The sequence below is a fragment of the Stenella coeruleoalba genome (assembly GCF_951394435.1).
Source record: "Stenella coeruleoalba genome assembly, chromosome: 20".
NCBI lineage: Eukaryota > Metazoa > Chordata > Mammalia > Artiodactyla > Delphinidae > Stenella > Stenella coeruleoalba.
The window spans coordinates 46,780,527-46,796,308 of NC_137166.1; the positions used below are offsets into that span (position 1 = coordinate 46,780,527).

The window sequence follows — 15,782 nt, forward strand, 5'->3', positions numbered from 1 at the left end:
AGAGTTAACTAGAGCTAATAGCAAACGGTGTGGGGTCTCGTCTAGAGGGTTCTCAAGGCTCGCGAGGTGGAGCCTGGAGAGGTCCTTCAACCAGTGAGTGGGGTGGGTTCATTTATTTCAATTTCAAATTGAGGAAGGGCCTGATAAGGGGCGGATCCCAAACTGAGGGCTGAGGGGTGGGGGGCACCTCATATAGGTTTCCAGATGGGGGCCTAACAGTGATGTGTCTACTCTTGGAGTCCAGCTCCGGATTGTCCAACCCTTTTTTGTCCAACTGAGAGGCAGAATCTGGGGAGAGGTGGAGCCCATAAGGGAAGGGTTGAACAAGCAGAAGGAGTTGGGCAGAACAGATTGAGGTTTTGCCTGTGGAGGTAGTCTTTCCTCCTTGTGCTGAGAGCAAGGTGGGAATAAACAGAGGCACCTGGATGTATTTTGATCGTGGGAGACTTCCTCCTCGGTTGGGGCTTCCGCTGAATGGGGAGACAAGAATTCCTCACTCCAGACAGTAGACCAATAGACTAATAGATCTCCCTTCAGGGAATTCGGGGTGGGGGTGGTGGAGGAGTGGCGAGGAACATGCCCAAGCAGAGGCCTGTGGAGGAGACAGCTTAAGTGTTGCCTTCAGGAAATTCAGTGTGGGAGGGGATAAGGAAGGCCAACCCCAGCAGGGGCCAGCCTGGACAAAGGCTTGGTACCCAGAGACTTAGACCCTCCTCTCAGCTCAGCAGCTGCCATAAGGAAGAGCACTCCAGGTGTGTGGCCCAACTAGGGCAAAGGTCCCGGCGAGGAAGGCCCAAGCATATTCAGCCCACGAAGGGTATTAATGAAGAGTACTCAGGCAGAGTGCTGCGACTCTGCCTTGAGCCCCATGTCGTCACCCCAGGTCGTGGGTGAGCCTGTACTGCGTGCTCAGCAAGGGGGAGCTGGGCTTCTACAAGGACGCCAAGGGCCCAGCATCGGGGGGCACGCATGGCGGGGAGCCACTGCTCAGCCTGCACAAGGCCACCAGCGAGGTGGCTAGTGACTACAAGAAAAAGAAGCACGTCTTCAAGCTCCAGTGAGCCCCCTCAATGGGCAAGAGGGAGGGTCCAAGACCCACCTTCCCCCTCCCAGCAATACCCTGCTTCCCTGGAGGACGGTTGGTGGATGGGTGGGCTGGGCCTCTGCCTCAGAGCCCCTAGATCCTGTGTCCTCTCCCACAGAACCCAGGACGGCAGTGAGTTTTTGCTCCAGGCTAAAGATGAGGTGAGATCTGTTCCTTTCTCTCCCCTATTCGACCTCAGGAACCATCTGGCTGGCTGACTCCTGGCCCAGAGTGATGGGGCTGTGAAGAGGAGAAGCACAAGCCAGAGTTACCAGGGCTGAACTGGGAAAGCCCATGGGCAATGAGAAACCAGAAGTTTCTAATCTAGCTGGGGGGAGGTGGAAGATCAGGGGCTGGCCTGGAGGCCCCAGGACAACGTCCAACCTCCTTGCCTTGGCCTCTGAGATGAAACTGGAAAGTTGGGAGGGAGTTAGCTTAAAAAAAAAAAAAAAAAAAGATGAACTACAAGTGCAAAGAACCAGAAGTACAGAATCGCAAAGGGTTAACTGTGCTGGAGGAGGGAGTTCAAGGAGGAAAGTTCTCAGAAAGGTTCCCAGAGGCTGGATCTCTAACGACACCATGGGTCATTCGGAGGCTGGAGTTTATTCTAAGGGCACTAGGGAGCCATGGCAGAGTTTTGAGCAAGGGAGGGTTACAGTGATGCATAAGAAAGATCCATTTGGTTACCATGTGCAGGGTAGATTGGAGAGGGTGAGAGTGGAGGTGTGGAGCACAGGAGGTGGCCAGGGCAGGAACCCAAGTGGGAGACCACAAGGCTGGATTAGGGCAGGCCTGTGGGGAGGGGAGGAGGAGGTGGGTGAGAGACAAGAATGTGAGTGGACCTTGGGACTGGGGCTAAGGGGAGAGGTCAGGGGAGGAGGAGCAGGCATGGAGGTGGTTTGAAGAGATGCTGAAAATAGTAACACTTGTTACCTCATTCATCATCACAAGAGGCTATGAAGTAGGCCTTTCTTCCCTCCATGCCTCTTTTACTTATCTTTAAAATGGAGATAAAAATAGTTTTCCATCATAGGATTATTGTGAGAATTAAATAAGTTGATACAGGTAGAGAGCACTTACAGGGCCTGCAAAATTACAGTGCTTTGTGTCTGCTGATATTATTGCTTCCTGCTGTTTATCTCTATAGTGGGAGTTAGATATAATCCAAATGCATAGGATTGAGTGAATTAATCCACAAAAGTGCTTAGAACAGAGCTAGGCACAAAATAAGTGCTATGTAACTATTTACATCATCATCATCATTACTGTTATTGTTATTATTATCCATTTAATAGATGAGGAAACTTAGGTTCAGAGTGGGCAGTCTGATTCTAGATTCATCAGTCTTCTCTCTTCCGAATATAGACTGTGTCCTGTTTCTCTCTCCAGGAGGAGATGAACGGCTGGCTGGAGGCTGTGGCCGCCTCGGTGGGGGAACACGCCGAGATCGCCCGCTGGGGCCAGACACAACCCACCACGTCGTCCACAGACGAGGGCAATCCCAAGCGGGAGGCGGGGGAGCGCAGGGCCAGCGGGCGCCGGAAGTGACTTCCCACCCGCAGGGCCTGACTCACCTCCCCGCCCCTCCTCCCCGCACTGTGGGCACAAAGACACTTTCTCTTCCGCAGGGGCTGGAGGCCCTAGTCCCACCAACACTGCGGACGCGCCCTGACCGGCACCGGAAAGGAGGGGACTTCTCCTGCACCCCAAGAAGTGGTGGGGGGATTGCTGCCCCTATAGCCATATCTCGGCCCCTTCCCGCTCGCCACCTCCACCCCAGGTGCTGGGGCTCCATTATTTTTATGCAATAACTGAGCTTGTTGGGGGGGCGGGTAAGGGGCCAGTTGAACCAAGCTCCCTGCCCGAATGCCCAGATCCAGCCCCAAGAAGCTGGGGTGGTAGGGGCGATAATTCCCGCCCTAGGGATGGGCATGGGGGCGCTGGTGAGGTCCCCTGGACCATCCAGGGTGCTAGGGGGTGGGGAGGGGACGCCCCCCTCCCCGCCTTTACCTCACTTCCAATGCTGCCTTGATCTCTGTCTGGGAAGGGGGAGTGAAGGGGCCCTAGCCCCCGAACTCCGCCGTCTCAGAGCCATGCGGTTAATTCCTGACTTAGTTTATTTTTGCAAAACGTCGACCTCCTCCTCCCCCCGCCCCGCATCCGCGAAGGCTTTTAATGGGAGGGGCGTCAGAGCTCAAAACTGTCTTCCTCTCTCCTCCCCCCTCCAGCTGTAAATGCCACTTCGGGAGGGGAGGGGCGAGGGGAAGCCCTCCCCCTGCATGCTTCTGGCTGGAGCACTTCCCTGGGGAGTGGGGGAACCGGGTTGTGGGCAGCCCCCATGGCCACCTGGAGAAGCCGCTGGGACCCAGGGGTGTGGGGGAGTGTGGCAGGCGCGCACTCTGTGTACCTATAATAAATCCTTTGGCTTTGACGGTCTGTGCTGGTTTTTTCGCGTTTCATGGGCTGCGCCCAGGAGGACTGGGTGGGGCGAGGGGAAGAAACTGTTTTGCGGAGAACATTTAGATGTCCCTCTTGGTGTGGACTAATTTCGAGGTCTAAACACGTGTCCCCGACGAATCACCTAGATGCCATTCCTAAATCGGGAACCCCAGAGGGATGGAGGAACGTTTTGCTATCCGTGGTAACTAAACTTCCCCAAAGGAGCCGTTCGGTCCGTCCCGTCCAGGACAGGAAAGGCGGGACCCTTTAAGGAGGCGGAGAAATTAACTGCGACGGGTGAGCGCTTTACCCAATCGCCGGTGGCTCCGGGAGTCTCCTGCCCAATGAGCACCCGGTGGGGGCGGGGCGGGATCCACACCCGGAAGCGGGTGCAGGCCGGCCGGCTAGCCCGGGGGCCATGGCAGCCGCGGCCCCTGCAGCAGACGGGGTCCCAGGTCGGGGACCTCCCGGGGAGGTGATTCATCTGAACGTGGGAGGCAAAAGGTGAGTGTAGGAGTTTCCTGAGGCGCTACTCTCAGGAACGGGGAACGGGGTGGGAGTACCCGCCTCTACCGGGGGAATTCCTGTCCATCAGGGATTGCTCCGCCCCCTGCTGGAGGTGGGGAGCCTGGATGGGTGCTGGGGGAAGGAAGGGAACTCACCGGGTTGAGATTGGGGGCCCCATTCCTCATCATCTCGCGTCCGCTCACGGTCCCCGCACAGATTCAGTACCTCTCGCCAGACTCTCACCTGGATCCCAGACTCCTTCTTCTCCAGGTGATTGGGAGAGCGAGTTTGGGGTGGGGGGGCGGAAGGAGAGGGTATGGGGAGACCTAATCTCCCCCTCACACACACACCCCGGCCCGTGACACCTGCTCTGCGTCCCCTCCCTGCAGTCTTCTGAGCGGACGCATCTCAACACTGAAAGATGAGACCGGAGCCGTGAGTAGAGCAAGAGCTGATATGGGGCGGCCGGTAGGAGGAGGGACAGGATCCGCACTCAGCCCGGCTCTTTGCCCTATCTATCCTCTGCCTCCCTTCCCCGCAGATCTTCATCGACAGGGACCCCACCGTCTTCGCCCCTATCCTCAACTTCCTGCGCACCAAAGAGTTGGACCCCAGGTTGGCATGGAAAATAAAGGGGAGTCCCCCACCGTCTTCACCGCCCCCCCCCGGAAGTCTCTTCTTCCCCTCAGAATGTTCACTTAAGCTCCTTGATCATATTTAAATTATGCGTCCTTAGAATTCTCCCCCACAAAACACACACACACACATACACACACATTTTCACCTTAGAATCTTGATCCAATCAAAATTTTCTACCTCTTGAGATTCTCTGTGCAGTTTTGAAAACTTCGTCCTCAGCATTCTCTGTCCACTCCCACTCCCCAGACCCTGACCCCTAGTCAATTCTACTACCCAGGGGTATCCACGGTTCCAGCCTCCTCCACGAAGCCCAGTTCTATGGACTCACTCCTCTGGGTAAGTGGGGCCCCCTTTAGCATCCTCATCCCATAGAAAACCAGCTCACTAGTGATGCTCCCCTTTCGCCTCTCTCCTGAAAGAAGGTTGGGTTAGAGCTGAGAGCCCTGGGTTTGGTCCTGGGTCTCAGGAGGGTGGTGATATTCTGTGGAGAAAGAGATGGGGGAGGGGGAAAGGGATCTGCCTCAGTGTTCTCCAAGTCCCAGCCTTTGAGTCCTTCCGTCTTAGTTCGTCGTCTGCAGCTTCGGGAAGAGTTGGATCGATCTTCTTGCGGAAACGTCCTCTTCAATGGTTACCTGCCTCCACCAGGTGGGAACTACTAAGGAATGGGGGGGGGGCTAAAGACTACATTTCCCATAAGGCTGCAGCTCTTGGGAGCCTGAGCTGTGGGCCCTGAGACACTATGGGATTTGTAGTTCTATATCAAATGCTTGGACTGATGCTTGGAAAGGAAGTAAGAAACAGCATTTCCAATGAGGCAATGGGCCAAGCTAGTCCCCCTGAGGCTCAGAAGCTTACCCTAGAGCCCAATGGGAGTTGTAGTCCAGGTTTGATTTCCTTGTAGGGAGGCTTAGGGAGAACTGGTGTCCCTTGCATGGAGGGGAGAAATATAGAAGGAGAGTTATTGACTATAATCTCCATGGAGCAGCCAGCCCACTGGCCATGGAAAATATGCACCCGTGGTTATTGGGAACTGTAATCTACTAGGCTTTGCTGATAGGTAGAAGGAACAGAGTGGGGAAATTCAGTTTATGGCTTTATTTCCCTAACCTCAGTCAAGATCTACTGCCTTCATGAAGTTTGTCAAATATGAAGACGTATTGTTCTCTTAACTTAGTTTGACCCTGTTTTTTTTTTAATTGTTTTAAACAGAAGCTTTTTGTCACTACCTTCATGCCATAAATAAGTAGACGTGAAATAAACCCCAAACATAACAGTGTAATTAAACTCTGGGTAGATGCTGTTGTCTGCCAATGAGACAGGCTTCCATTTCTTAAAAGGAAAGATTGCCAAATATTGAAGAGGTATTAATATCGTGGCAGCCCCAAACTGATTCTTTCTTTGTGATGGGCTCAAAGGAACTGAAAAGGGAGCAGCTCGCTGTGTGATTCAGTCTCATTTAACGCCATGTCCCTGCACCACCGAAAATCTTTTCTCTAGGAGACGATGCTACCCACGTGGCAAAATCAGCATCTGGCACACTTTAAGTGCTTGCTATGTGACAATTATTACAATTATTACAATGATTGTCACTCTGCCCCTTCTCCCTGCCACAGTGTTCCCGGTGAAGCGGCGGAACAGGCATAGCCTGGTGGGGCCCCAGCAAGGAGGGGGACGCCCAGCCCCTGTTCGACGGAGCAACACGATGCCCCCCAACCTGGGCAATGCAGGGCTGCTGGGCCGAATGCTAGATGAGAAAGCCCCTCCCTCCCCATCAGGTACATTTCTGTCTCTTGGGAGACTGGGGCAGCCAGTGGGCCCCTGTGACCCTGCCCTGATCCCTGCCTTTCCCCACAAGGGCTACCAGAGGAGCCGGGAATGGTGCGCCTGGTGTGTGGACACCACAACTGGATCGCCGTGGCCTATACCCAGTTTCTTGTCTGCTATAGGTGCTCAGGGAGGGTGGTGGGAGGACACCTTAAGCCCTGTTGATGGGGAGGGCTCAGGGTGAGGGTTCACGACGTCCCTCAATCTTCCAGGCTGAAGGAAGCCTCTGGCTGGCAGCTGGTGTTTTCCAGTCCCCGCCTGGACTGGCCCATAGAGCGACTGGCACTCACAGCCCGGGTGCTCAGTGGGGCCCTGGGTGAGCATGACAAGATGGTGGCAGCAGCCACGGGCAGCGAGATTCTGCTGTGGGCTCTGCAGGCAGAAGGTGGCGGCTCTGAGATAGGTATGGCACCAGGCTTTTTCCAGAACCCTTTTGCCCTTTAGAATTCTACTCCAACTTGTGGCCTGTTAAAACAGCCCACGGGCCACAATTCTCTTTGCGTTATTAGGCTGCTCCAGCCCTTTAGAATTCCGTATCCTGTTAGCATTCGTTGGTCTGGTAGAAAAATCCACCCACATACAATTCTCTCCTCCGTCAGAATTCACTGCCCTGTTAGATCTCTTTGCTTGGGTAGAATTCTCCATGCCAGTGCAATCCCAGACCTGTTAGAATCTGTTCCCGTTAGAAATCTGACTCCCTAGACTAGTTCGCTAACAAATCTTAATCCTCGTGAGAATCCTCTGCCGCCCATAGAGTTTTTTGCCTTTGTTGAAAATCTTAGCTGTGTTAGAATTCCACACCCTGTTAGAGTCCCACGCCGCAGCAGGAATCTGGCCCGTTGTAATCCTCTGTAATTCCTGCTGGAATCCTCTAGCCTGTAAAGATTCTCTGACCAAGTTGAATCCTCTGGCCCTTGGAGTTCTTCCTGCCACCCCTTTTCTCCCCCGTGAAAGGGGGTCCTGGCTCAGCCTTCCTCACCCTGTGCAGGAGTCTTCCATCTGGGCGTGCCTGTGGAGGCCTTATTCTTCGTCGGGAACCAGCTCATCGCCACAAGCCACACGGGGCGCATCGGGGTGTGGAATGCCGTCACCAAGCACTGGCAGGTCAGGGCACTGGCCAGCCTGGCTGCCTCTTTCTCGGGTGCCCAGACCAGTCAGACCCAGGGAGGGGTTCCTTTCTGCCCCACCCGACCTGGAGAGAACCAGGGGACCCAGCAGTGGGCCAGATCCAGTGGTGGGGTAGGATGGGGTATGATAAAGGCCAAAGGAGGATCCAGGAGGCCTTCGTGGCTGACGTGAAGGATGGTGGGTTTGGAAAGGAAGAGAGGGTTCTCCAGACACTGGGTGGGAGACCGGGTGAGGGGAGATGGTAGAGGAGGCGGAAACCCAGAGACAGACGTGCAAACGTCCGTCATTCTCTCTGCACTCGCCCCAAGCTCTGTCCAACATATAAAACAGAAAATACACCCACAGCGTTGTTTTCTAAAGTGTGAGCGTTCGGCTGAGAGAGACAGACAAACAGAGAAAGGACAGAGAAAGAAACAGAGATGGAGAGAAACAGACAAATGGAAACAGGAGGTCAGAGGTGCCAGAGAGACAGAAAGAGGGTGGATGGAGAGAAACCAGGACTAAATGACTGTAGTAGATGAAGGGACACAGAGAGAAAGAGGGAGATGAATAAAGAAATGTCAGAAATACAGAGTCAAGGAGAGGCCACGAGACAGCAGCGCCAACCAAGAGCCATTCAGAGACAGACGCCGATGATGCAGGCCTGGAGCAGGCAAGGCTGGGGAGGAGTGGGCCTAGAAACTGGAGGGAGGGTGCTGGAGCAGGGAGGCATGGGCATGCGGGGGGGGGGGGGGTACTGCAGAGGCAAAGGCAGGAAGGGACGGCACCATGGCCACAGCCCACCCCGCCCCACCCCCAGGTCCAGGAGGTGCAGCCCATCACCAGTTACGATGCTGCAGGCTCCTTCCTCCTCCTGGGCTGCAACAACGGCTCCATCTACTACGTGGGTGAGCAGCAGCTGGCACCCCAGCTGCCTGAGAACCTCCCCTGAGAGGTGGGAGAGGAGGGGAAAGGCTGGGGTACCTTGAACAAACCCACTCTATCCTCCCTGTTCACCCCAGATGTGCAGAAATTCCCCCTGCGCATGAAAGACAATGACCTCCTTGTCAGCGAGCTCTACCGGGACCCGGCGGAGGATGGAGTCACAGCCCTGAGTGTCTACCTCACTCCAAAGACCAGTAAGCTATAGCTCAGCTCCCTGCCCTGCAGCCCGGAGCTGTCTCCCCATCACTTGTGTAGCACGACCCAGTGAGATTTATGGAGAAGCAGACAGATTCAACTCATACAGTCATTCAACAGTTACTGAGCACCACTTACATATAGGCATGTTCTAGGCGCTCCGCCATGGCGGGCCTCTTCACCAGGGGCAAAATTGACCTCTAGTTGTTGATCTTGGTGTTTCTTTCCCATATCCGTGATTAGGGCGTGCTGCTTGCACGCTCCTGAAACAAAGAGGATGCATGTCTCGGGAATTCCCAGGCGGCCCAGTGGTTAGGACTCCAGGTTCTCACTACCAAGGGCCCAGGTTCGATTCCTAGTCGGAAACTAAAATCCCATAAGCTGTGTAGCGTGGCCAAACGCACACACACACACACCAAAACAGCAACAACAACAACAACAAACAAAAACCCAAAACAAACAAAATCCAAAAAACATGAACAGTCAACCAAAAAGAGGATGCATGTGTTACAGTGGATGAAGCTGAGTTCTCTCCCTTGAGACAGTCTTTGTGTTTTGTTTTCTTGATGGTAAATGCAGAGAAATAGTGTTTTTGTTTGTTTTTTCTGAGCTATAATTCCCATACCAGAAAATTCACAACTGAGTAATTTTAGTAGATTCACAAAGTGGTACCACCATCACCACTGTCTAATTCCAGAACGTTTTTATCAGCCCCCAAAACAACCCACGCTCGTTAGCAGTCACACCCCAGTCCTCCCTCCTGGCAGCGCCTGGACACCTCTGATCCACTTTCTGTGTCTCTGGATTTGCCTGTTCTAGACATTTAATGTAAATGGAATCATGCAGTGTGTGGCTTTTTGTGTCTGACTTTTTTCACTTTGGTTAACGATTAATTTCTTTTAATGGTTAGTGCTTTTTTGGAGCTTAAGATCTCTTACCCTACCCCCAGGTTGTGAAGATTTTTCCCTATGTTTTCTTCTAGAAGCTTTGCAGTTTTAGCTTTTACACGTAGGTTTCTGTTCCATTTCAAATTAACTTTTAGGTATGGCGTGAGGTAGGGGTCACAGTGCATTTTTTTCTAGCAGGCGTAAACTAATAATAAACTTAACTTCACAGCATGTCATCACATAAGGCCCCTTTCTTTTTTTAAACTGTATTTATTTATTTATTTGGCCACACTGTGTGGCTTGTGGGATCTTAGTTCCCTGACCAGGGATTGAGCCCAGGCCCTTGGCCGTGAGAGCGCGGAGCCCCAACCACTGGACTGCCAGGGGATTCCTAAGGCCCCTTTCTTATGTCATTGATTTACTCCTTTCCTCCCCATCCCCCTCCTCACCACGTGCCACTGTTCTGTCACGTTTAGCATTTATATTTTCATTTGTTTGTGTCCTTACAAAATGGATATTATGGGCATGTTTTTGAATTTGCATAAATGGTATGGGGTATATAACTCAGTTTATATATCTTACTTTTGTGCATCCTGCCCTAGGTTAAATATCCATCCATGTTGCTATTCATAACCTGAATCCACTGCTTCTAACTCCTGCATAAAATATTAAAACCACATTTTACCCACATTCCCTAAGATGGTCCATTAAGTTTGTGACGTTACAACATACCTTTCCCCTGTGGAAATTTGGCAAGGTTGGGGAGTTCCTCAGGCACGCTGTGTCGAGTTTCATTTTCTTGCCTTGCTGTCTGTCTGGTTTTGTTTGTTTGCTTGACCCCACCCCACCATGTGGCTTGCAGGATCTTAGTTCCCTGAAGAGACTGAACCCGGGCCTGTTTGTTTATATGTCCCTTTCTATGTTTCTCTGTCTTTCTCTCGAATTCCATCTCTCTCTCTGTCAGTCTCTGTCTCTGTATCCCTCCCTGTGATTTGTTTCTTGGTTCCCTGTTTCTCTATTTTTCTATCTTTCTTCCCCCTCTTCTCAGCTTTGTCTCTCTCTGTCTTCTTTTTTTTTTTTTTTTTTTTTTTGTGGTACACGGGCCTCTCACTGTTGTGGCCTCTCCCGTTGCGGAGCACAGGCTCAACAGCCATGGCTCATGGGCCCAGCTGCTCCCCAGCATGTGGGATCTTCCCGGACCGGGGCACGAACCCGTGTCCCCTGCATTGGCAGGCGGACTCTCAACCACTGCGCCACCAGGGAAGCCCTCTCTCTGTCTTTTTTAAAATTTTAATTTATTTTTTATATAGCACGTTCTTATTAGTTATCTATTTTACACATATTAGTATACATATGTCAATCTGTCTCCCTCTCTGTCTTAATTTCTGTCTCTGGTTTCTCTGCCCCGTCCCTCTGTCTCCCATTCCTCCGTTCCCCACGTCTCGCCACCTTGTTCTCTCCATCTCTCCCTCTCCCTTTACTTTCTGACTCTGCATCTGTTCTTTGTCTGTTGCCTCTTCTCTCTGCCTTGGTTTCTGTCTCTCTGTGACCCTGTCCCTCTCTTCCTCCTCGGCCCCTCCCCAGGTGACAGTGGGAACTGGATTGAGATCGCCTACGGCACGAGCTCGGGGGGTGTGCGTGTCATCGTGCAGCATCCCGAGACCGTGGGCTCGGGGCCTCAGCTCTTTCAGACCTTCACCGTGCACCGCAGCCCCGTCACCAAGATCATGCTGTCAGAGAAGCACCTCATCTCAGGTGAGCCTTGGCCGGCTGCCCCACAAGCCCATCTCCCTGCAGGAGCGATGGCTTAGCTGTGAGCACGAAGCCAGGTGGATGAGGGTTTATACTGGGGAGAGACAGTGTGTGGGGAGTGGCCTCTGGAGAATTCCGTGAAGGGGACCAGTCTGGGGGAGAGTGGATTTGCCAGGGAGAGGGGAAAATTAATCAATTTAGCAATTGCCAGGCACGGGGGAAACAGTGATAAGACAGGCCAAGTCCCTAACCTCGTGGAGCTGACGCTTTAGCGGGGGCAGCAGACAATAAATCAATAAAAATATAAATCACTATCTGGCAATGGGGATGGGGGCCATGAATAAAAACAAAGCTATGTGAGAGGCCAAGAGAGTGCCAGGATCACTGGAGAGTGCATGGTTTGGGAAGTTCTTCCTGAGGAAGGAGCTCTGAACAGAAATGAACAGTGCAGGTCAGGGGGGACAAGCATTCCAGGCAGAGGGAACAGGCATTGCAAAGGCTCTGAGGTGGGAGGATGTTTGGTGTGTCTAAGGAAGAGCAGGGGCCCACTGGGCCCAGAGTGGAGTGGGTGAGGAAGAGGGTGGAGGGTGATGGGGTAAGTCAGTGGGACCTTGTAACCCATGGAGAAGACTTTGTCCTTAACCCTGAATGAGATGGCGCCGCGGGAGGTCTCACAGCAGAGGAGGGCTGTGACCTGACACAGGTGTTCACAGGGTCCCTCTGACTGCATGTGGGGACAGGATGGGAGCAGGAAGGCCAAGGAGGAGGCTGCTGCAGTGGTCCAGGCAGGAGATGAGATGGACAGGACCAGGGCAGGGGTGAGGTGGGAGCAGTGGACAGGGAAAAGTGAGATCAGGCCCTGGAATGATTTGGAGGCAGAGCCACCGGGATTGTTAACTCTTTGGAGTTCTGGGGAAGAGAGAATTCTCTGAAAGGGAAGCATTCAGAGGGGCCTGAATCCTGACACCTTTGAAAGGAGGTCATCCCGGGGCTCAGGAAGGTCGGGCAGTGGTGATGCCACGGCCGGGCCTGACCTGCTGCTGCCCCCTGGCTCCTCAGTCTGTGCCGACAACAACCACGTGCGGACGTGGTCTGTGACTCGCTTCCGTGGCATGATTTCCACCCAGCCTGGCTCCACCCCGCTCGCTTCATTCAAGATCCTGGCGCTGGAATCGGCCGACGGGCATGGCGGCTGCAGTGCTGGCAATGACATTGGTGCCTCCTGGCCCCGGGTCCCCCACCGCACGGACCTTGCCTGACCTCCATTGGCCTCCACTGATCCCTTTCCTGACCCCTGTAGACCTCTCTTGACCCACCCAGCTACTGGGGTTGACCTCCACCCATCACCACCTGACCCCTATTGACCGCCACTTACTCCCAGCTATCCCAGTTGAATTCTGTTACCCCCATTGATTCCTGCTGACCCAGGATCCGCCCCCTGCCCCTGATGTGCCTGAACTGCACTGACTGTTGCTGACACCCAACCCTGTCTGACCTCGCCCAACCTTAGCCACCTGGGGATGGGGACCTGGTCCTGGGGGGGAGGCTCAGCAGTGGGGAAGGAGGCAGAGTCTTGGGATCTGGAGGTCACAGGGACCCCAGCTGGCCCTGACTGCCCCCCTCTCCCTGGCCCAGGCCCCTACGGCGAGCGGGACGACCAGCAAGTGTTCATTCAGAAGGTGGTACCGAATGCCAGCCAGCTCTTCGTGCGTCTTTCCTCCACTGGTCAGCGGTGAGGACCATCCCGTCAGACGGAGGGGGGGCGGTCAGAGGAGAAGGCAAGATGCCAGGGAGGTCAGAAGGGCATCCCAGCCAAGGGACACCGCAGGAGCAGAGGCTGGGAAGGAGCACAAGCCTGGTCCTAGATTTGGAGTTTGGGGTATCAAAGGTGTGACATGTGTGGATGGGAGTGAAGCTGGAACAATCCCAGGTGCCCCTGCTGGACCGCAAGCAGAGATCGCCCAGTGTAGTCAGGGCCGGGCTGGGGGCTGGGGGTGTGTGCACAGGCTGGGGGGTGAGGGCCAGGATGGGGGAGGGACGGGAAGCTGTGGGAGCCCAGAGGCGGTGCTTGCTCCAGCCTGGGAAGGGGGCCTGTTGGAGGGGAGTCTCTGAGCAGAGACCTTGAGGATAAATAGGAATGAGCAGAAGAAAGGAGGGAGGGGAAAGTCTGTGCCTGGCTGAAGGGGCAGCATGTGCAAAGGCTGGAACGGCCAGAGAGGATAACCAGGGACATGCATGGTCTCTGGGGGCTGGAGCACCAAGAGGTGAGAAATGGGGCTGCAGAGGGGCGCAGCCTTGCCAATCGTACGGAAGAGCTGAGACTGTCCTGAGTGTCCTGGGGAGCCATGGCCGCTCTGAGGGGGATGGACTGGAGGTTGGAGAGCAGGCTGGGACAGATGCCTGGCCGGAGAGGGCAGGGCTTGATCAGGGCCAGATGGGGAGGGGAGGAGGGGGCCGGCCATGGGGAATGCTGGGAAGTGAGGGAGGCACCCAGGATGAGTCTTGGGCCCTCCCTGAGACAGGAACAGGGAGGGCAACATGTGTGGGGAAGAATCCCATTTGAGCCCCAGGGTGAGTGTGTGGGGCTGGGGACATCCAGGAGGCTCCTGGTCCCCACAGGGCTGGAACCCAAGACAGTAGATTTGGGAGGGATGGAGAGGGTTGGGTGCTCATCCGAGAAGCAGGAACTGAAACCACAAGGGCGGTGGGGACTGAGGCCTGGGAGGGGTATAAAGATGAGAAGAGGGACCAGGCCAGGCCCTGGTGTGGCCAAGGTGACCCCTGCCCCTCCCCTCTCAGGGTGTGCTCCGTGCGCTCCGTGGACGGCTCGCCCACCACCGCCTTCACAGTGCTCGAGTGTGAGGGCTCCCGGAGGCTGGGCTCCCGGCCCCGGCGCTACCTGCTCACTGGCCAGGCCAACGGCAGCTTGGCCATGTGGGACCTGACCACCGCCATGGTCGGCCTCGGCCAGGCGCCTGGTACGCCCCGCTCCAGTCCCGTCCCAAGCCCCACAGACTCACCCTGCACCCTCTCCACAACCTCCTTCGCCATGAGCTCCCTCCCCAAGCCCTTGCCCTCTGGCCCCTTTCCCTGGCCCCCAACCCCTCCTCGCCCTTGCTTTTTAACCTCTCTTTCTTAGCTTCTGACCCCTGTCCATCGACCTCTGCATCTTTCCTCCTATCCCGACCTCAGTCCTTGCACATGACCTTTGTCTCTTGGCCTGTGCCCTTGTCTTGCCCCTGACCCTGCTTCCTTGCCGCCCCCAGCAGGGGGCCTGACAGAGGAAGAGCTGCTGGAACAGCTGGAGCAGTGCGAACTAGCACCGCTGGCTTCCTTCAGGGGTGCTCCCCCCAGCCCCTCGCCCCGGACCTCTCTCACCAGGTAGGCATGACTCCACTTCCCCTTCTGAGCAATGAGGCGGAGGGCAGAACACGGTGGCCTGGGGGCAGGGGGGACCCAGCTCCACCCTGATGACCTGCACTGACCCTCATCACCCCCTCAGTCTCCACTCAGCCTTCAGCAGCGCCTCCCTGTCCAGCCGCCGTGGGAGCCCGAGCCCCCCACAGGCTGAGGCCCGGCGCCGCTGGGGAGGCAGCTTCGTGGAACGCTGCCAGGAACTGGTGCGGAGCGGGCCGGAGCCCCGGCGGCCACCGACACCGGCCCCCCGGCCCTCCGCGGGTCTCGGGGCCCCCCTTGCACCCCCCAAGATGAAGCTCACTGAAACTTCCTTCTGAACATGGCTGCCATGGTGCCTTGAGATACCCAGGCCCTGGGGGACTCAGGTGCCTGCCCCGCTTCCTGTCACAGTCCTGGGTTCAGGGCCAGGGCCTCCTTGGAGTGGTTAGTGTTACTAGGCCCCCATCATCTCCCTTTTCTGGAGCCAAAGTCACCCTTCCCTAATAAAGTTCTCACTGCCAGCACCTTGGTCACGTTCTGAGAGGATTTGGGCACCCCTAGGGAAAGGGTAAGAGAGCCGTGGCGCCCAACCAGGTCCCTGGCTGTAGATTCGGGAACATCTGTCTCTCCTGGTTTAAGTAAAGAAGGGGAATTGGTTTACACTCTGGCTTCAGGCATGGCTGGATCCAGGGCTCAAACACTCATCCAGAATATCTTTCCATCTTTTGGCTTTGCTCTCCTCTGGGGTCATTCTCAGTCAGGTTTTCCCCCCTCTGTGCCAGGATAACTCCAGGTAGCTCCTTAGCAACATTTTTCTCTCTAGCAGCAGCAAAATCACAGGACTGATTCTCATTGACTTAAACTGAATCAGATGGCCATTCCTGAACTAATCACGTGCCCTCACGAGCCAGGCAGTGAGGTCAGCCCCGTGTTGACAGAGTGGAGGAAGAGTTCCTGAAAGGTGATTCAGGGTACTGTTACCACAAACAGGGATGAATAGGTACAGG

General features: G+C 55.0%; 2 protein-coding genes across 7 annotated transcripts in view; both read left to right on the top strand.

The window, feature by feature from the left end:
* SPTBN4 (spectrin beta, non-erythrocytic 4) overlaps positions 1-3,591 on the top strand; it is a 73,098-nt gene extending 69,507 nt beyond the window's left edge. For all 4 annotated transcript variants that reach the window (XM_079908651.1, XM_079908648.1, XM_079908650.1 and 1 more), the window contains 3 exons: positions 884-1,057; positions 1,203-1,245; positions 2,474-3,591. In XM_079908651.1, coding sequence (XP_079764777.1) covers positions 884-1,057; positions 1,203-1,245; positions 2,474-2,632 — 376 coding nt within the window. In that variant the 3' untranslated portion in view covers positions 2,633-3,591. The remainder of the gene's footprint in view (positions 1-883; positions 1,058-1,202; positions 1,246-2,473) is intronic.
* Positions 3,592-3,897: 306 nt separating this feature from the next.
* Positions 3,898-15,290, top strand: SHKBP1 (SH3KBP1 binding protein 1). Of its 3 annotated transcripts, none has more exons than XM_079908665.1 (18): positions 3,898-4,027; positions 4,247-4,300; positions 4,420-4,465; positions 4,572-4,645; positions 4,947-5,005; positions 5,234-5,314; positions 6,283-6,444; positions 6,525-6,615; positions 6,706-6,896; positions 7,482-7,597; positions 8,421-8,508; positions 8,623-8,739; positions 11,212-11,382; positions 12,439-12,594; positions 13,015-13,111; positions 14,179-14,357; positions 14,646-14,760; positions 14,882-15,290. In XM_079908665.1, the coding sequence occupies exons 1-18, from the start codon at positions 3,942-3,944 to the stop codon at positions 15,111-15,113; spliced, it is 2,115 nt and encodes a 704-aa protein (XP_079764791.1). In that variant the 5' UTR covers positions 3,898-3,941; the 3' UTR covers positions 15,114-15,290. The 3 variants fall into 3 exon arrangements, with proteins under 3 accessions (XP_079764791.1, XP_079764792.1, XP_079764793.1); XM_079908666.1 differs by having other exon boundaries at positions 14,649-14,760; XM_079908667.1 differs by lacking the exon at positions 4,572-4,645 and having other exon boundaries at positions 3,943-4,027.
* Positions 15,291-15,782: the final 492 nt, after the last annotated feature.